General features: G+C 39.6%; 1 protein-coding gene across 1 annotated transcript; it reads right to left on the reverse strand.

The window, feature by feature from the left end:
* Nucleotides 1-1823: 1823 nt before the first annotated feature.
* LOC139474751 (UBX domain-containing protein 11-like) lies at nucleotides 1824-20314 on the reverse strand. The gene is made up of 14 exons (XM_071257869.1): nucleotides 19985-20314; nucleotides 18361-18398; nucleotides 17070-17234; nucleotides 16081-16175; nucleotides 15862-15916; nucleotides 13640-13719; nucleotides 9273-9390; nucleotides 7882-8015; nucleotides 7190-7357; nucleotides 5470-5665; nucleotides 4617-4723; nucleotides 3637-3707; nucleotides 3303-3446; nucleotides 1824-2322 (listed from the first exon to the last, which is right to left on the reverse strand). The coding sequence occupies exons 1-14, from the start codon at nucleotides 20044-20046 to the stop codon at nucleotides 2190-2192; spliced, it is 1566 nt and encodes a 521-aa protein (XP_071113970.1). The 5' UTR covers nucleotides 20047-20314; the 3' UTR covers nucleotides 1824-2189.

The raw sequence follows: 20314 nt of genomic DNA on the forward strand, positions 1-20314 counted from the left end.
TCTATGTCGTTTCCATATTTGTAAAATGTGGTCAGTGACATTCGCGTTGATTGCAGTAAATGTTTCAAAACCGATGTTGTTGTTTCTTTTTATTTGATAAAAGATTCCATCCATTTTAGCTATAACAACGGTAACGCTCTTTTTCAGGGCCTTATCATTTGCCGAAGCCCTCGGTCTTTTCAACTGCCCTCCTTCGTTGGGCAGTTAATGGAAGACCTCAGGCTTCTGCAAATGATAATGCCCTGAAAAATAGCATTACCGGTACCCTTATAACAACCACTTGTAACACAGAACACATAGACAGAACAAAAGGAATGTGTTCGATTACCTTGCAGCCAAACTCTCACATTAATTATAATCACAAAATTATAAACCAAATCCATACTGAAGTAATGCTAGAAAAATTAAATGCCAAAATGGCAATTACCAAATATTTGGCTTGTGATGTCTTTGGGTGGTAATGATAATGTTACTGGTTTCTTTGAAATCACAAATATCAGCAGTGTTGATACAAAATATTATAAAATAAATAATAAATCTAAAAAAGGGTATGATACATGTGCAAATATCACAGATGTGTATCACTATTTCACAACAAACTGAGTGATATAATTAGAAATAACAATGCTTTCATGTTTGTAATCCTGTTGATAAAGATGATAATGAAAGACTTTATTCAATATTGTAAAATGTACTGTTAGCCATAAAAATGTGATTCATCAGCAGCTTATTTATAAGAAGGTCCTCAGGCTTTCTGTATCTATGTCAGACGATGTCAGGGATCACACAACATGGGCTATAGCCTTGTGGTATCTGTCCACACACTGCCTCTATGTCAGACAATGTCAGGGATCACACAACATGGGCTATAGCCTTGTGGTATCTGTCCACACACTGCCTCTATGTCAGACAATGTCAGGGATCACACAACATGGGCTATAGCCTTGTGGTATCTGTCTACACACTGCCTCTATGTAAGACAATGTCAGGGATCACACAACATGGGCTATAGCCTTGTGGTATCTGTCCACACACTGCCTCTATGTCAGACAATGTCAGGGATCACACAACATGGGCCATAGCCTTGTGGTATCTGTCTACACACTGCCTCTATGTAAGACAATGTCAGGGATCACACAACATGGGCTATAGCCTTGTGGTATCTGTCCACACACTGCCTCTATGTAAGACAATGTCAGGGATCACACAACATGGGCTATAGCCTTGTGGTATCTGTCTACACACTGCCTCTATGTCAGACAATGTCAGGGATCACACAACATGGGCTATAGCCTTCTGGTATCTGTCAACACACTGCCTCCATGTCAGACAATGGTAGGGATCACACAACATGGGCTATAGCCTTGTGGTATCTGTCCACACACTGCCTCTATGTAAGACAATGTCAGGGATCACACAACATGGGCTATAGCCTTGTGGTATCTGTCCACACACTGCCTCTATGTCAGACAATGTCAGGGATCACACAACATGGGCTATAGCCTTGTGGTATCTGTCCACACACTGCCTCTATGTCAGACAATGTCAGGGATCACACAACATGGGCTATAGCCTTGTGGTATCTGTCCACACACTGCCTCTATGTCAGACAATGTCAGGGATCACACAACATGGGCTATAGCCTTGTGGTATCTGTCCACACACTGCCTCCATGTCAGACAATGTCAGGGATCACAAAACATGGGCTATAGCCTTGTGGTATCTGTCCACACACAGTCTCCATGTCAGACAATGGTAGGGATCACACAAACTTCATGAAGGAGTTGGTCTTATTTGACTTCTGTTACACACAACCCCATGTCTACAGTTGACTTAAAATAGACACATATCACATTATCCTGCAATGCGTCAGTATGTACTCAGGGATGAAGGAGTGGTGCTGTGTATTCATCCATGCTATGCATTGATGATGATGTACAATTACAACTGGATCCTTTGCTACATTGTCTGAATCGAAATAACTTACTTTAACATGCTCAGACAGCTACTCATTAAGCACAAGTCATAATCTCCCCAATATCAATGACAACAGACCACATTGATTGATTGATTCCAAACCTTCACCAAAAACAAAATCCAAACTTATTGCCATAGAACAAAACAATGAATGATATTATGCAATTCCATTTATGGACGAAGAACTGACAAGATTTCAATAATGGTCAAGGTCATGACTTCTTTACAGGACGGAGGTGAAGGACAGCATTAGGGGTCAGGCCACATTCGTCCAAGGTTAAAGAGCTGTCATTGTAGATCCGATGTGGGTAGGCAGACATAATCTGGTAGTGAGGTAAACCATGTCTGAAATAAAATAGTAGGGTGACTTTGAAGAGATGGAATTACAATGAGGTGAGCTTACTACACCAAAATATGCTGGCACATGGTGCTTACTGAACAATGTAAACAGGGTGATTCACCAATTCACTGAAGCATCATGATATATCATCAAGTTTCAATGAGGGCTCTGTCAAGTAGAAAAATATAGACCCGAGTACCTGTTTCTCAAAATCTGACCAGGAATCGAGGATCTGATTTCAGTGGTAACATGCCACACAGTCTTTTTTCTTTCTGTTAACTGAATCAAATTACATTCAGACACTGTGTGGCTCCACTTCCATGTCTGTCATACTGGTGTTAGAGAATACATGTGAACCAATGATCATAGAATTCAGGTATGTCTAAGGGCATAATTTTGCACATCAGATGGTGGTTCCTTTGGCAGCTGGGACACCCATGAATCCCCCCCACATTTCCTCACGCCCCCACCCCACACCCTCCCTCACCCGCGCCACCCTCCCTCACCATCCTCTAGCCTTATGCAGTCCATCAGATGTCATCATAATCTGTTCGTTAACTTAATCGTAAAAGGATCCACAAGGTAATTATACCCTGTGAACTGAGAATGGTATATCTCACCGAGGTATCCTCATCACTGCTAGGGGCACGGGTGGCCCAGTCGTCTAAGGCGTCGCGATTCGCTGTGCAGAGTTGCGTCCCTTGGGCACACCAGAAACCTATGATTGTGGGTTCGAATCCCGGTTCGCCCCGATTATGTTTGTAGGTTTGTCAGCACCATACCCTTGCTCGTGGGTTTCAGCGAAGTGGTAAATGTCTGAGACCTGCATCACTTCGGGCTTTCCTCCCACATTAAGCTGACACGCCTTGATGTAACTGGAATACTGTTAAAAGTGGCATTACATCCAACTCACTCACTCATCACTGCTTATAAGGTATTACATCCAGGTGCCCTGGAAACCAGCAATAGTTTATTTCTCACTCACCTTTGTTTATTCAAGTAGAGGCGGAGATCTCCAACAGTGTTTTGGAACCTCATCTTGATGATATAAGTCTGGTCCCCAGACTTGATCCTCAGCGTGGTAATATCTCGGGGTGTAGCTGGGCGACTACCTTCGTCTGCCTCCAGCCTGGGAATAGACACAAATCTCTCAATGTATTTATATGCAGTGAAAAGTCTAAGTGTATAAAATCTGGTTTACCACCATTTTTAAAACAATCAGACTGCACACAGATATTTGTCTAAAATGTACTCATTCACATCTCATCATTGCAAGCGTGATACACACTGCCCTATATTAATATATGAGTTGCACTTACCTTTTCTTCATCTCTGTCGTCACAGCAGTTTCCACGACAACAACTCCACTGCCGGTCTTGCTATCCTTGCCCTGAAGCAGAACACACATGACTCAACATTAAATGACCATACGGACATCTCCAAACAGGTAGCATCAGCTATGCTTCGGGGCCGTTGGGTAGCCTAGTGGTTAAAGCATTCGCTCGTCACGCCGAAGACCTGGGTTCGATTCCCAACATGGGTACAATTTGTGAAGCCCATTTCTGGTGTCCCCCGCCGTGATATTGCTAGAATATTGCGAAATACGGCGTAAAACCATACTCACTCACTCATCTATGCTTCACAAGTTTGTTAACACATTCCACATCACCTGTGACAATATACGGCTTCCATGCAGTAGGTTTCAAGTTATAGGTCTCACTAATGTTTATGTAAAACATAGTCTAAGTAAAACAAATTAGTAATAGCCATATTATGCAGAAAATCCAAATGTTGAAAACAAACTTCGCACTGCACCTCTAATACTGGTATGGAAAGTGTTCACCAAGTTTGAAAACAATCTATGCCGTAGTTTTCAAGTTATAGATCACACAAAAATATGTCTTCAGAAGGCAGAAGAATGGAAGGAATTCCTTGATATAACTATACTCCCTCACCCTTTTAGGTCAGGGGTATAATTAATTCTCACTGATGACAAGCTAATATGGATGATAGTCTAAATGTCACTAAAAGAATTCATTCTTATACAATTTTTGTATTGACACAATCCTGACCTCACCATTTAACACTATTGTATGAGTGAGTGAGTGAGTGCGTGAGGTTTTATGCAGCTTTTAGCAATATCACCGCGGGGGACACCAGAAATGGGCTTCACACATTGTACCCATGTGGGGAATCGAAACCCAGGTCTTCGGTGTGACGAGCGAACGCTTTAGCCACTAGGCTACCCGACCGCCCGTGACTATTGTAGGTTACACACACTATCAAGATAACAACAAACCTGGTGAATGTGTTCTCCCAGTGAGCTCCGGATGTCTATAACCTTCCCTTGTTTCACCACAGATGATGGCAGTTTGTTGAGAAACTGTTCAACAGTCAGTTGAGGCCCTGTAATATACAACAAATAAAAATAAACATTTTTTTAGCAGCCCATATAATTATGTTAACATTGAAACAGATAAGAAACCTATGTTTCACATAGATGTACACTGATAACACAGTATGTTTATCTCCAAATAAAAAAAAATTGATCATAAAAAGATGTGTTTTCGGACAAAGAGGTCAACTGTACCTCAAGCTTTCCTTGGAGAGATTCGATTGACATAGGTGTACCTCGAGATAAGCAATGTTTGGAGAGATTGAATTGCAACAGCGGTGTACCTCAAGATAAGCATTGTTTGAAGAGATTGAATTGCAACAGCGGTGTACCTCGAGATAAGCATTGTTTGGAGAGATTGAATTGCAACAGCGGTGTACCTCAAGATAAGCATTGTTTGAAGAGATTGAATTGCAACAGAGGTGTATCTAGAGATAAGCATTGTTTTGAGTGATTGAATTGCAACAGAAGTGTACCTCGAGATAAGCATTGTCTTGAGTGATTCGATTGCAACTGAGGTGTACCTCGAGATAAGCTTTGTTTGAAGAGATTTGATTATAACAGGGATGTACCACTAGATAAGCATTGTCTTGAGTGATTCGATTGCAACAGAGGTGTACCTGGAGATAAGCATTGTTTGGAGAGTTTGACTTCCAACAGAGGCGTACCTCAAGATAAGCATTGTTTGGAGAGTTTGACTTCCAACAGAGATTACATTGTAATAGGACTACATTATCATAATCCATGTACAACTAACCTGGTAGTTGACTAGTGACCTCGCCGGAAAACTCGGACGAGGCGTTAGAGGAGAGGTCGTGATGCTGTACAGCCTTGTCCAAGTTGCTGGGGACCAGACGGGATGGCTTTGTGTCGCCACCCAACATCTGCCCAGCACCAGTAAACAGATCCTCACGACGCTTGTCATGGAACGATACCTTCCGTAAATCTGTCACCTTAAACAGTTCATTGTACAGTCAAGTCCTGTGAATCCAACATGGTTGGTTGCATATGATAATGTCGGATCAACGAGTATGTCGGATGAACAAATTAAGGAGTATCATCATTCAACTACCCGATAGATAAAAATACAAACACGAAATAAAAAAAATAAAAAATGAAATATTTATTTTTGTCATATTGTTGAACCGAATATGTTTTCTCATGATGCAACCTCTAAAGAGTAACACAAAACTACTGTTACCGGCTGTATGACTAATTCAAAATACTTTTGAAAGCATAGTCTGGAATGGAAGCCGCCAGTTTGAAACTAGTGCCTGTTAGGAACCAAGTCTTGACCAGACGAACAAGATCCTTACCATTGCGCTCTTACTTTATGTAAGGGATGCTGAGAACATATTTCCCCCAAGAATCCCAACACGGATCCTAGTATCCAAGGTACAATTTAGCCCTTAATTACAGGTGTTAATTGGTGTTAATTAACCGGAGTGTAACAGTCGTTACCTCCTCACCTGTACCACGGTAATCCCCTCGTTCTTGGTGCTGACAGACTGGGATGTTACGAGAGGTACAAGGTCAGTACCCGAGGGCCTTGGATGAATTACCGTAGTTCTCCCAATGAGCACAAAGAGTTTTCTTTCGTTGATGGCTGTTTATTCAATCACCACAAGATTGATCACCAACTTCTGGTCACGATGGTTTAAGGACTTTAGCCGCAAAGCTTCAGCCCTGGCCGAAATACTGGAGGTGTAAACTGGTGTTTTTCAGAGTAAGGTCGAGATCGTGGTGCTCAATTGGGATCCTCCAGTCTCTCGAACCTTGGGTCTCCCTGTCTTTTTACCCCCCAGCCTACGTCAAGGTTTTACCCATTTTTTCCTATTTCATTGGTCAAACACCTTTCCCCCCTTACCTTAGGTTGTTCTTCCCCACTCTTCTCTAATAACCAGAACCTTATTCGGACTTACTATCATGTAACTCCTCACCCTTTGGAATTCGGGCTATTTCCACCCCCCAGACCATATATGTCCAAAGTCCCTGACGTTCCCGTACCTCCCAACTCTATTTTACCCCTCTATCTATTTTTCATCTGGTAATCATTTTTCGTTAATGTATATCCCTCGACCTACTGCCCTCATCCCTGGATTCTGTAGCCCTCGACCTACTGCCCTCATCCCTGGATGCTCGTGGCCAGGCAAGCTCCCGTAGCCTTCAACTAACCAGAGCTGCCTGTATTATACATATACATATTCCCGACTTACCGACCCCAACTCTCCCTCTTGATCTTTTATAGAATCAGAATGTATCTTAATGCTTATTACTTACTTTAATTACTTGTTAATTATCTAAATATATATTACCATTTTATGCCTATAATACTGGTTCATATCCAGGCACCGATCCACAAAGGATCTCAACCCTTGGGTTATTGTTAGCCTATGTTAAAGAATGGGAGTTACAATCATCTTAGCGCTAAGTCGAATTGTAGATTGGGGCCCTGATCTTTGTCAATAAGGAGTTACCTTAAATGGCACGCCCTCTGGATAACGGTTTTGAAGTTCTGAGGGAAAGTAGCCATCAGTGAGATCTTTGACACACAGCTGTGTTTCAGGATCAGAGAAGGGTCGGAAAGGCCCCTTAAACAACATGATGCCATTTGCATAGAGGGTTAGGGGAATTGGATCCTGAATCTGAAAACATACAGCAAATAGGAAATACTAACATAATAACATACACAACCACATAACAATGGAAAAATATCCAATAATACAATTATAAATTCAAACATTCTATTTCAGAGACAGTTGGGTGTTCATTTAAAACCGAGGCATACTCATCACAGAAAATTAAGCAACTAAAATGATTTGGTATTGTTTAGCGGATAACTTATTCATCAACAAAAGATGCAACTTTCTTATGATGCAAAACCATAATTGAACTGTATGCACCCAATTACCCGAGAGTGGCAGATAGATTCACTATACAATACAAAAGTCAGGTGCCAAAACACAGAGCATTAGCAGTGCCATTGGTGAGACATTATCTCGTACAATAAGGCTAATCTTTAACTGTATAATTAATAAACATCAAAACATTCTTGGTTATGTTCAGACAAAGAATGTGTTTTTTGGAATTATTTATTTCAAACATGCACGGTTAGACCATTAGGCCAGAGCAGAGCACCCCTTTAACAGATGACAATGGTCCAGCTTACCCTCAGTCGAGCTCCATCTGTGGTGTGTTGGATCTTGGCCACCCCCTCACCAGCCAGCACATTCAAGTCCTGGATGTTTTCTATCAAACGGTCATAATCCAGGTGGAATGCAGGAGTTCTTGACACTGATGACCCTGAAATAGGATGAGGATTCTAGGACTGGTTGATGGAGGTCATATCATGTCAGAGGCAGGGCTTTGGGTTTCAGGCTGTATCAATCAAGAGTTGGTTGGTTGGTTGGTTGTTTAACGCCGCACTCAGCAATATTCCAGCTATATGACGGCGGGCTGTAAATGATTGAGCCTGGACCAGACAATCCAGTGATTGATATCATGAGCATCGGTCCATGCAATTGGGATCGATGACATGCATCAACCAAGTCAGCGAATCTGACCACCCGATCCCGTTAGTCGCCTTTTACGACAAGCATAGTCGCCTTTTACGGCAAGCATGGGTTGCTGAAGATCTATTCTACCCCGGAACTTCACAGGTGGGATCAATCAAGAGTGCAATCGAGATGGAAGCAGTGTTCTCATGAAGGGGGTACTGGGGTTCTTCAGGTTTGCGACCATGGTACTTGAATTGAATAGTTGTGACAAGAAACCCATGGCTTTCATGGGTAAATTCAAACAATGTGGAATAAATCACAGATGTTTCAAATAAGGAGCAAAACATATTGTGTTTTCAGACTTGCAAGTCTTATTGATTATTTCATGCTCAGTCATAGGTTTGAATTTGAACCAACAATCGTAGCTCTGGGTTTCAAATGTTAACATTTCAGCCTCAAATGATAACATTATAGCATCAAATGATAATAACATTTCTGCACACTGACTACTCAAAACAGCCAATCTAAACCACTGGTTTTCCAACACTGCAAAACTGTTACAGATAATTTTCCACAGTACTCTCTGTCTACCTGTATTCAAACAGTTGTGGGACAGACATATATTGAGTATGGGTAACATGTTGACAGAAACAGGGGCATCATCAGGGTGAAAAGCAGCGATCAGATGATCCTGGAACAGTGAGTTGGGTTTAACGCGGCTTTTAACAGTATTCCAGTTATATCACGGCGTGTCAGCTTCATGTGGGAGGAAAACCCAAAGTGATGCAGGTCTCAGACATTTACAACTTCGGTGAAACCCATGAGCAAGGGTATAGTGCTGACAAACCTAGAAACATAATCGTGGCGAACCAGGATTCGAACCCACAATCATAGGTTTCTGGTGTGCCCAAGGAACGCAACTCTGCACAGCGAATTGTGGCGCCTTAGACGATTGGGCCACCCGTGACCCCTCCTGGCACAGCTAAGGTGTTACAACAATATGCAGTGAGTTTCGATGCCAAGACCATTAGAGCCTCATGTGAATTGTCTGCTTCCTGCCTACCTGGCCTCCAGACATCGTCCTCACTGCCCCCACTGGAGTAAACATCCTCGTTATACACGTCAGACTCGGGGTCAATCTTTTCCCCCACCCATACCATGCCATAGTCAGACAGGAAGGCCTGAAAAAAACATTACAGACATAATAAAACATTAATTCCACAGACATATCATCAAGAGACACTCCCCAAATCTTCCCAGGAACGTGACAACACACACTGCTGTACTTGTTTTACCTCTGTCAAACTCTTATGTAATAGAACCAAGGGCTCTGAAGCTCACCTTGCTCAAACTGTATTTGTATGTTGAGCCAATTTTTATTCAAAATCAATATCAAATATCAAAATGCACACACCAGTTATTCTTCATCAATGAACTAATTTTTGCTACCTGATATCATCATTCAGTATTAGAGGAAGAAATAATTGTAAAATATTTTTAACAATATTTCTGTTTACATCGGTAATGCCTTTTGGAGACTGGTTTAATTACCGTATGTTGCTGTGTATAAGGCGAGTTTTTCATACCTAGAATTAGGGGGCCTAGCAGAACAGGAAATACAAATTAATCTAGTTAAATTAAGTTATTCTAGTGATGTTTTGTCTCAAATTTCAAATTTGTATTGACCAAGTTTAATTCTTACGATCTCTTGGTTTCCCTAAAATCACTGAAGGGATGCGATGTAATTTTTTTCTGCGGAAGACAAACACATTTTTATTTCAAATGTAAGGATTTTGTATACGATGGTGATGTACTTCATTCCGATTCGCTTTATAGACAGGGTTTATTAATTAGCATAAGTTTTGAAGGCTTGTGCAGGGGGGTCGCCTCAGAGGTGGGGTCACTTTATAGATGGAGATAAATGGTGAAAGATCTTTGATATATGGTAAAAGACCGGACTCACACATTCAAAGGCTTTCTGAAGCCTGGGAAACCTTGCAGAATCCTTGACACAAACTGACACTCCCACTTCTAGCCTGACGAGCAAAGAAAATAACTGCCAACAAACTTGCCCCCAAAATAGTACAACTGAAAACCCAAATACATGTAGCTGAAACCACAAAAATATATTTAAGCTAATGCCACAGAATTCTGGGAATATTTTATCCTACACAGCGACAGAAACTAACATTTTTAGTACACTAGTCCTTATAATGATAACAAATAGTAAAACCCTTAAAATGACAAATTTCCAAGTCCTTATGATACCTTCACTATTGGGCAGTTTTGCAATGACTATAGGACTAGTGCCAATTTCTAATGCTGCTAAAAAAATGTATAACCACAATTCTTTAATGCTGTATAAGCAATATCAATGCCATTGACTTGGCACAACTCAAAAGAAAGACTTCTTAGGCCATTCCAAAGATACTCTGCATGAGGCATTGTAATTCATTAAGCATTCATCCAGGTGACACTCAAAAAGATACCAGAATATCCCAGGTCTTCCCTTAATGCCTCCAATCATGATAGAAGTTAGCTGATAGTAACACCTCGTAATAGCTGATTGCTGGACAGCATGAATATTTCATGTCAAGTTGTAAGGGCAATTAATTCTAACCCGTGTTGTCATACAACAGTCTAATCAACAGTCTTTTCGTTCAAGGCTTGAGAGAACAAAAACATTGTTAATTAATGAAGCTTCTATGACAGACTGAAACTTATCTGGTATGAATGCTATTCTGAACCTTTAGCACGCACATCAACAGACTGACTCTAATATCTTCGACCTACGTAAAGCCCTTTAAAAGTGAACTAAATGACACAGTCCTAATGTGTTGTTATTGCACAGGTACTAAAATTATTTAATGTAGATTGAATTAATTCCTTGTTTAACAGAACTGAAGAAAATGAAGAAAAGAAGAGAGAGACAAAAAGAAGAAATGGGGTTGAATTAAGGTTCATGTTTATACATACAAACACAAAGATGTTAAAAAGCATATTTTCAATCAAAAATGGACTTCCAAAACATTTTTTTTTTCACTTTTCACTCAAAGTAAAGGGAAAACATATCCCCTGTACTCAGTTTTCCATTCTTGTAGGTGAGGTGAAATGGGGTTTAACGTCGCATCCAAGATTATTGCACTTATATAGCGACGTATATATACATGTGTGTGTGTGTGGCTGCTTGTACTAGTCTGGACTGATGCCGATTTATAGTGCTAGCTCACTGAGATACCATGCCACAGTTTAACATGAATACCCCACTCAGACACAGTATACTGACTCCGAGCCGACCAGTCCTTGTTTTAGCCCCTTAATGCCGAGAGCCAGACAGGGTAACAACAAGTACCATCTTTTAATGTCTTTTGGTATGACGCGGCCGGGGATCAAACCCAGGACCTTCCGGTCTCTGGGCGGACGCTCTACCACTAGACCACGGAGGCGGTCTCCATTCTTGTAGGCATTACAGCATGACAGAGTAAGGGCTAGATCAATCTAATCTAAATCAAATCTCTTGCCCCATTATACCTGTCTGTGTGAAAATCTAAGGACACCTTCAGGGGTCAAGGCTCTAAATTCTTGGTACCAGTAAGCGAAGAATTTAGACAACCATATCTGATTTCTGACTTCAAAATGAATATAGTTGGGGAGTTCCAAATGCAAAATAATAAAGACATGCTTGTATATTGTGGATATTTTATACACCCTGTCGTCTCTGAGTGCCATGGCATGTTAACCCAAATGGGTATACAAAATCCAGGGTATTTTATTGTTTGGTTGTGGTTTTCTTTGCTAAAATATACTGGTAAATATCCGAATCAAGGTGGGACAGAAATTACGCAGAATCGTTTTGGATAGCTGACATCTGATTTCCTCAGGAAGCCATGCATCTTTCACTTAGATTGGGCACACCTATAGAGGTGTCTTCAGATTTTACAAACTTGTCGTCGTAATACCCTATATTGCATAAGGTACCATCTAGCTATTTATGCCTTCCATTAAATATGTCAGTGAATGGATCATGTTGTTTATCATAATAGATTGGAGACAAGATATAATACAGTGTAAAATTTGACGATGGCCTTTTTTTCAATTAATGAATGTATGCATATATGGATATTATTATATAAGCATGTGTGTCATACTGATTTTATGATTTCCTAAGAGAGAGCGAGGTAAATACTTGAATTCATACACAAGTTTCATAAAATCAGTGTGACACACATGAGAGTGTAATAATTTCTTTAATAACCATTATTTCTTAATCCTTTGAGCTTCCCTATAGAAAAAGGCCATCTGGATGACGGAAACAATACACTAGTGTTCGGGTGAGGTGATATTTGACCTATTTGTAGTTCGCATACGATTTTTCTGATCCTATGGGTAATAAATCTCTATATGTACCTCTTATGTCACTGATTGCAGCCTGAGCATAATAAAGTTCAGTTCAGACACAGGTGAACCACAAATTTGCTCTAGTTTTATCAATCGATCATTTGAAAGTTACACAAGGATCTGAGCCATTTAACTGAACATTGATATTGTCATTAGGATCATGTATGCCCAGCGTCTGCAGCATCGGCCTCGTACTTTCAGTATATGATGTTTACAGACAACATTCAACTTCATAATATCACAACAAATTTGTCAGTGTAGCCACATCTTCCCTAGGCAAGGAAGTTAACTGAACATGAAAGTCCAGTTTCTACCCTTGCCGAACTAGGCTGGAATATCTGGGCTCGATCGTACCGCCACCAGTGGCCATTACAAGTTATTTCCCTTCTATGTCCATCCAACTGACCAATCAGATTATACCCAACAAAATGCCGGCGCCCAGTCAAGACAATTTGATCGATAATCAAAAACTAAATTGTAATAAAATAGGTCTTACTTTGAGGAATGTATCAAATCATGTGACTACCTAGATTTAAACCATGAAATATCTGCTGAAGCTAGGTTTGGTGGACTTACTTTGCTAATCCTGCATGGCAGGTTACGAACCAGATGTCAATTTCGTTGCACGATTTGATTGGAATATGCAAAGACTTATTAGTCCAGCTAAAATATAACTCCTTGTTCCAGCCTAGTTTGGCAAGGGTGGAAACTGGACTTCTATAGACACTTACTCCCTTGCCTCGGGAAGATGGTGTAGCCAAAATTTATCAGACTATCCAAGTGTTTTATGTCAACAGTGATCAGTTCCACATGTAATGAGTTCCATCCGGAACAAATATAGCCAATGTAAATGTATTGTGGAGAGATTTTCCTCACAACAACTGTTCCATGGGAATATTTCCCCTAGAGAGAAATAGTACAAAGGAAGAATTTCCCTACAGGAACAGATACTCTTTGACACGTACACTGGTTCCACTGTATGTGATATTGTTCATAATGAATATGAATGTCAAAAAGTCATTCTTGAAATACCTCCATCTCATGAATCTGCTGTTGTAGTAGAAGACATTTCTTCTCCAGCTCCTGAACCCGCTCACCAGAGTTACCTCCCCCTGAAATCAGATAACCGACATCACTTGTTGCAGTGAAATACATACGTACCTGATAAAACACTGTGCAGAGTTACCATGGTTTCAGTGTATGTTCCACCATATACTTTCTGGTATTACTACAAATATTTTACTTTTCAGAATTCGCTGCACAGATTCAGGCCTTCCTATCTGTCAGCGTGAAATGAAAAAAAACCTCGTCTCATTAACATTCATATAGTGAGAGGAATTTGGCTATGCGAAGTGAAAACGAAAAAGATAGATCACAAAGCTGTATTCCTTGCCAACAAAGCCATTTGTAATGGATACGTGGAAGCGAAAGCACTTGCATCTTAAGCACTTCATTCGTTTGCGTGAAAAAATGCTTTTAATTAAGATTCCGCTGCGGATGTCTTTACATATTAAAATATTTCATTGTGTACCCATTTTTACGACTTCCTAATCAAATAATGCAGCCTTATAACAAATGCAACTGGAATAAGATTCAATTTTCTTCATTTCACTCTGATAGGAAGGCCTTTGTAAGTGTTCAGTCAAAAAGACAATTCCGTACTCCAAACACATTCAAAGAGATATTGTTGAGTATACTGGGATAAAAAATATGTGTCTTATTGGATGGACCTGTGAAGATCTGGTGTAGAATAGGTCTGCAGCAACCCATGCTTGCCGTAAAAGGTGAATATGCTTGTCATAAAAGGAGACTAACGGGATCGGGTGGTCAGGCTTTCTGACTTGGTTGATACATGTCATCGATCCCAATTGCATGGATAGATGCTCATGATGTTAATCCCTTGACTGTCTGGTCCAGACTCGATTATTTACAGACTGCTGTCATATAGGTGGAATATTGCTGAGTGTGGCGTTAAACAGCAAACAACCAAACAAACAAACTGTGATCATGATTATGCTTCTGGTCATCTATGGAGTTTTTGTAATGTGATGATTCATTTGTACTGTAAATTGGGGAAAGTATTACGGCATGAAATTAGTGGATAACAATAACCTTAAATGTGTCTGGAACGTATTGCGACAGCCTTTTAAGATTACCAAAGATCAATGCTACTTTTGCATGTGAAGTAGGACGCGACATGATGAAACTCAGTGATTTATAAACTATAAATACATGTGTTGTAGTTGACAAGGGAGGTTGGCGTAACGTGTTAATCTAACAGAATAGAATCAGTGACGTATGTCTGGATTACTCGGTGTCACGTCAACAACTTGACAGAGATGTGGAAGGTTTGTGAACTTAGACTAACTAGAATATTGACACTGGGTGACCATGTGGAATAAGAGAAACAAGATGTGTGGGATTATTTATTTAATCATGCACCAGTTGGCTTGACAACGTGTGGAAGTGAATTCAAGAAATATTCCTCATTGCGTCCTTTGTTTTTTGTTGGTCTGCAATAATAACTGCGTCATGAAACTATTGTGAGTGTGTGTCGCTCGCAGTTTTCGCAGTACTTTCCTGCTTGCAAAATTTTCCAGATTTACAGTATATATGTGCTCTACCTGAACCTGAATAAAAAATGGAAAACATAGCCACACTAACACTGCATCCTCTTACAATTCTGATGACAACTTTTGAACATGTAAAATAGTTGTGAGGATCACATCTAAGGCCAAATTTCCATAGACTGTGAAAACGCATTTTTTCTAATTAAGCAAAGCAAAAATAATGTTCATACAGTAGTTTATTCTTGAAACAAATTTCCTTTGAGAAATATCCATTGGGACTGAGAACTTATCATGTGAATATAGAGGCATGCATCTAAAAGCGAGAACTATTTTTTCATAAACTGTTTTCTTTATGAAACTAAATATTCCAGCAAGAAATTGGAATTTTGCACAGATAGCTGATTCAATTCTGTACCCCAAGTCAACTTATGAGAACATTAAATGCTAATGTTCTTGGTTTAAGTTACCAACATTGTAAAGGACCAAGGGAGGTAACTCTGATTTTCACAATGGTATCCACTTCAGCACTACGACTTGTCATGGTACTTGATTTATGAACACAGACCCTCTTTCTTGTATTCATAGCGACTAATACTGGAAAATTGCTTCATATTTGCAGAACTTCTGCAGCAACCAGTATCATCAGAATCACCACCACTATAACAAATAGTCATGTGTACATACCTTGGGCTTTTTGGAGGATCTTCAGTTTGTCCTCTAACACTCTAACTCTTCTGTCCTGAAAAGACAATAAGTTAATAGATAAATTGAACGCCCTTGTAGTAACAAACCTCCAAACAAAACTATAGCAGAATCCAACGCAGCACAAGTAAAATATGTGAAAAGTGTATTGATGATGAGACCAGGCCAGGTGAGCTACAAATTTGTAACTGAGTTTCCTACCTTTTCTGCATTTTCTTTAGTCTGATACTGCAACTTTGCTTCCAGGTGTGTCACTCGAGACATCATCAGACTCAGCAACTCACGGTCTGAGGGAGCTGCATGACGTAGAAAAAATATTAAAAAACATCTTAAACTAAAACATTAACTTTCCATCAATAACTTTGCTATCTGTGGAAAAGAAGTTAACAATATTTGTTCATATTAAATTCATTATCATTGACAATACCTAATGGTTGGGGAAAAACATTCAAAGCTGATTCAAGATGGCGTTGCACTGTGAACATGCAATGCAGGTCTCAGACTTTACCATGTTGGTGAAACCCATGAGTATGGGTATGCTGCTGACAAACTTAGAAAAATAATCAGGGCAAACCTGGCATTCGAACCTGTGATCAAGGGATTCTAGGAAGGCTAAGGGAAACAACTCTGCACAAGGGCTGCAAGTCTGCACAAGGGATGTAACTCTGTACAAGGGATGCAACACTGAACAAGGGATGCAACCACAAGCTCCTCACAGCGATAGCCCATTCACCGAGCTCTCTATACTATCGCTGCCACCAGTCAAAACTCACCACTGTGGCATGTAACCACAACCATGCTTCGAGTTGACTGACAAATGTTTACAAAAAAGTGATGACTGACGTGAAGCTGAATACTCATAACCAAGCTTAAATATTTTCTTTGTTTGTCAGTTTGAATTTCTATTTCATTCCAACTATCATGTAATTGGTATATGAAGAATGTAATGGGGAAATTGAGTGATTTTCCGTCAGTCTGCAATCTTGAGAAGGAGCTTGATGCAACTATGCACAAGGGATGTAACTCCTACCGAGGGAAGCAACTCTGCACAGAGAATTGTGGTGCCTTTGATGACAGGACTCTCTTTGCTCCCTGAACCTTATTGTTCCAACAGAATCATTGTTGGCACCCTGTTCTAATAAATATCACTCTGCTTGTCTCAAAATGCAGATCAGTTGCAAAATACTCACATGCACTGGGATGCCCCTGATCTCGACCTGGAGAGGTCCCTGAGGACACCTGTGATGGGTGGCGGCTTTCTATTTTAGGCAAGCCTCCAACAAAGGGGTCACGCCCTTTCATTCTACTGGAGGCCATTCCTGTCGTAACTTCATCCAACAGCTTACTCTCATCCTCTGTTGACAAAGAACATGCCTACTCATTGCCCAAACATAACATTCAGTTATTTGTGATAAGTCAAGACCTGTGTGGCACAAACAGCCTTGAATATTGTGGATCTGATGAACATGTTGACCTGTCTCTTAGTCACTGGACATAATGGAGTGTTTCAGTTTCATAACACTGTCACATTACTTAGGTCATTTGGTCCCAGATGAATTCTGTTATCAAATTATCCAAAATCTGAGGCTAAAATTACAAAATTCTGTTGTAAATTCTGCTGTAAAAACAGAACCAATCCCCTTCACAAATTAATACAAACTCATTTTTCGAAATCTTGAAACAAACCCAAAACAAAATAATTCCACAAACTGTCATTACAAAAGTAATACTAACAGTTATCACTAGATAAGACATAAAATTATGCAAATAATTATGCATGGTGTCACTGATATTTATTTATGGTTTGTTGTAAACAGGTATTATGTAGTCATAATACCACATGAATGTTTAAAAGTGAGAATTATTAGTTTCAAAATAAGTTTTCTTTTAGGACTCATATTTTCTTTGTTTGAATCATTTGTTAAATGTTTGTGTATCTTTTGAGTGCAAAGTTTGATAGAAAAGCTTCAAAATATTGAAAATTAGTCCATTGATTGATAAAAGAGGCAAATTCAGCGATTGTTCTGCTATTCTGCGGTAAGTTACATTTTTGGCAAATCTTTCTGGAATCACACAATTTGTCCATGACCGACATTATAAAAAACCCATTTGTGACTTCTTGCCAAGAACAGCTTAATGGATGAGGCTGGAACTTCTGTTTGGTGCTCCACATAATAAGCATGCTAAAGTTTGAGCAAGGCAAAATGTAATATTTTGTTATTTTCTAATATGATTTACATGGCCTAATGGAGCTTAAACATGCTTTTGGCAAGTGCTTGTATGCATTGCAGCAGTAGATTTCAATATTGAATATTAAAGTCTTTCCTTGAATTAGTCCTATGAACAATCTAATCAATTGTATCTTTCTTCTTTTGTAAAAACGTAAACAATTAAATAAAATATATTTAGTAAGAATGAGGTGAGGTTGAGAACATACATCAGCACACAAACAGATATCAGTAAACAGATTTAAACAAATACCTGAATAATCTGGATTTCTGAAGGGCACTGGCCTCTGCCTGTCAACATAGATGTATCATCAAAAACAAAAATCAAACAACTTGGATTATTGCACAGTCATCATAACATGTTTCTCTGTTTGTTTGTTGTTTAACGCTGCACTCAGCAATATTCCAGCAATATGGTGGCGGTCTGTAAATAAGTCTGGACCAGACAATGCAGTGATTGACATCATGAGCATCGATCCAAGCAATATATATTATAACATGTATAAAAATCCAAAAGTGAATCCATAAACATGATAATGAATATGATGAAGTCAGTCATACTCTCAGCTGACAAAAAACAAAAGATGGTACAACGAGTGTACAATGAAACAGGATGAATGATTTGTCCTGATGTCAAAAATTATCATTGCCTAACGTCTGAGGGCAGACAGACAAGCTCCAATCATGTTTATCACAGACATTGAAATGCGGTCCATTTATCTGTGGGTTCACTATAGATCATCTTCCCGAGGCAAGTGAGTTTACTGACTTTAAAAGTCCAGTTTCCACCCTAGCCGAACTAGGCTGGTATTATAGTTACATTTTGCCTGGACTTACAAGTCTATGCATAGTCCAATCAAAATCGAAATCGAAATCCGGTTCCTGGTTGATTGCAGGATTTGCAAAGCATGTGCACTGCCAACTCATTGTCAGCAGATATTTTCCAAATCTTTTTCATGTTTTTAATCAAGGTGCTCACATGATTTGATGCATTTCGCGATATAAGGATGACTCCTCGCCCGGCTACACACTACTTCAACAGAAGGCACCCAGGCCTAATAGTAGGGTACTGAGATTTAATTTGCTCAAACATGTTTAGCCCTTCATTGGGCATTGATGTAGCATCCATAATATTTCAGTCCCATGATGGGATTCAACCCACAGACCTTTTGATCCGAGGTTGGATGCCTTGTCTACATGACCAACCCTTAGCCACAGATCTAACACTTCAGGTACCTCTGAACTGAATATGCTGCCTGAAGTGAATATTTTAATGCCATCAGTATGATTTCTGTTGGCAAGAATGCCCCCCTTACAACAGCTTGAATAAAATGCTTTCATAAGTAAATGCAATGTTTAATTACCAAAGCAGATTCAAAATGTTACATGTTTGCTGAAAAGTGGCTCTGACGGATGTCACTGATGAGGTTGTCGCACGCCATTATGGAACTTCTATTTTTGAGTACTTTTTCGATGTTGATGTCCAATTTTTTTAGCTTATGCATCGTGTTGATATTCAATTCGAAACATACAAATGCAATTAAGCCAGATACTTTTTTTCTGCTTATTTTGAGCTTTATCGCCCTATTTCACAAATATTGATGCTTTACGTGTCCGGTGTGATATTAATCTTAGCGTTTAATTAATAACTATACAACACAGATAAATCAAAAAATGTTGAAACATTAGATGAAAAAGCAAAATAATAATGAACAATGCTCGGACAAAAATTGTAATAAAATCAAGAAGAATTCGTTCTGATTGTGATCATAGGCCTTACAATTTCTTAATGAATGACCACTCATTGTACCTTGGTCACAGTGACCCAGGTTATACTTGTAGCTACATACTTGTAATATTGGGCGCTCAACACTCACCCACTGCCAGGCATGAAGGGCGCTTTATGAGATTTCCTCAGGCTTGACAAAGGCGAACTCATTTTGTGCTGACCTCTGCTATCTTGCAACTCTTGAACGCAACTTGGTGACAGATCAGCTGTCAATGAGTGATGGTGTAGCGAAGGTAACACTCTGTTAGAGACGAACTCTTCCCCATTACACGATCATGTAACCGTAAATACTCATAAATCTAAAAAAAAAAAGAACTCGTGATTGATAAACTGTCGCCCTCTTTCCTTTAAATGGCCTAATTATGCTACGTTATGCTCCAACGCTAATAATTATCCTCCGTCGCTATGCTTGTTTACA

The sequence above is a fragment of the Haliotis cracherodii genome, unplaced genomic scaffold (assembly GCF_022045235.1).
Source record: "Haliotis cracherodii isolate W230 unplaced genomic scaffold, xgHalCrac1.p SCAF_3, whole genome shotgun sequence".
Lineage (NCBI taxonomy): Eukaryota > Metazoa > Mollusca > Gastropoda > Lepetellida > Haliotidae > Haliotis > Haliotis cracherodii.

Bases quoted from the DNA above. Each gene is read 5' to 3' on its own strand.
- LOC139474751 (XM_071257869.1), bottom strand. From the start codon at position 20,046: ATGAGTTCGCCTTTGTCAAGCCTGAGGAAATCTCATAAAGCGCCCTTC. The intron at 17,235-18,360 runs GTATTTGTTTAA...CTTTGTCAACAG, and splicing joins CAGAAATCCAGATTATTCAG to AGGATGAGAGTAAGCTGTTG. The intron at 8,016-9,272 runs GTAGGCAGGAAG...ATCCTATTTCAG, and splicing joins GGACGATGTCTGGAGGCCAG to GGTCATCAGTGTCAAGAACT.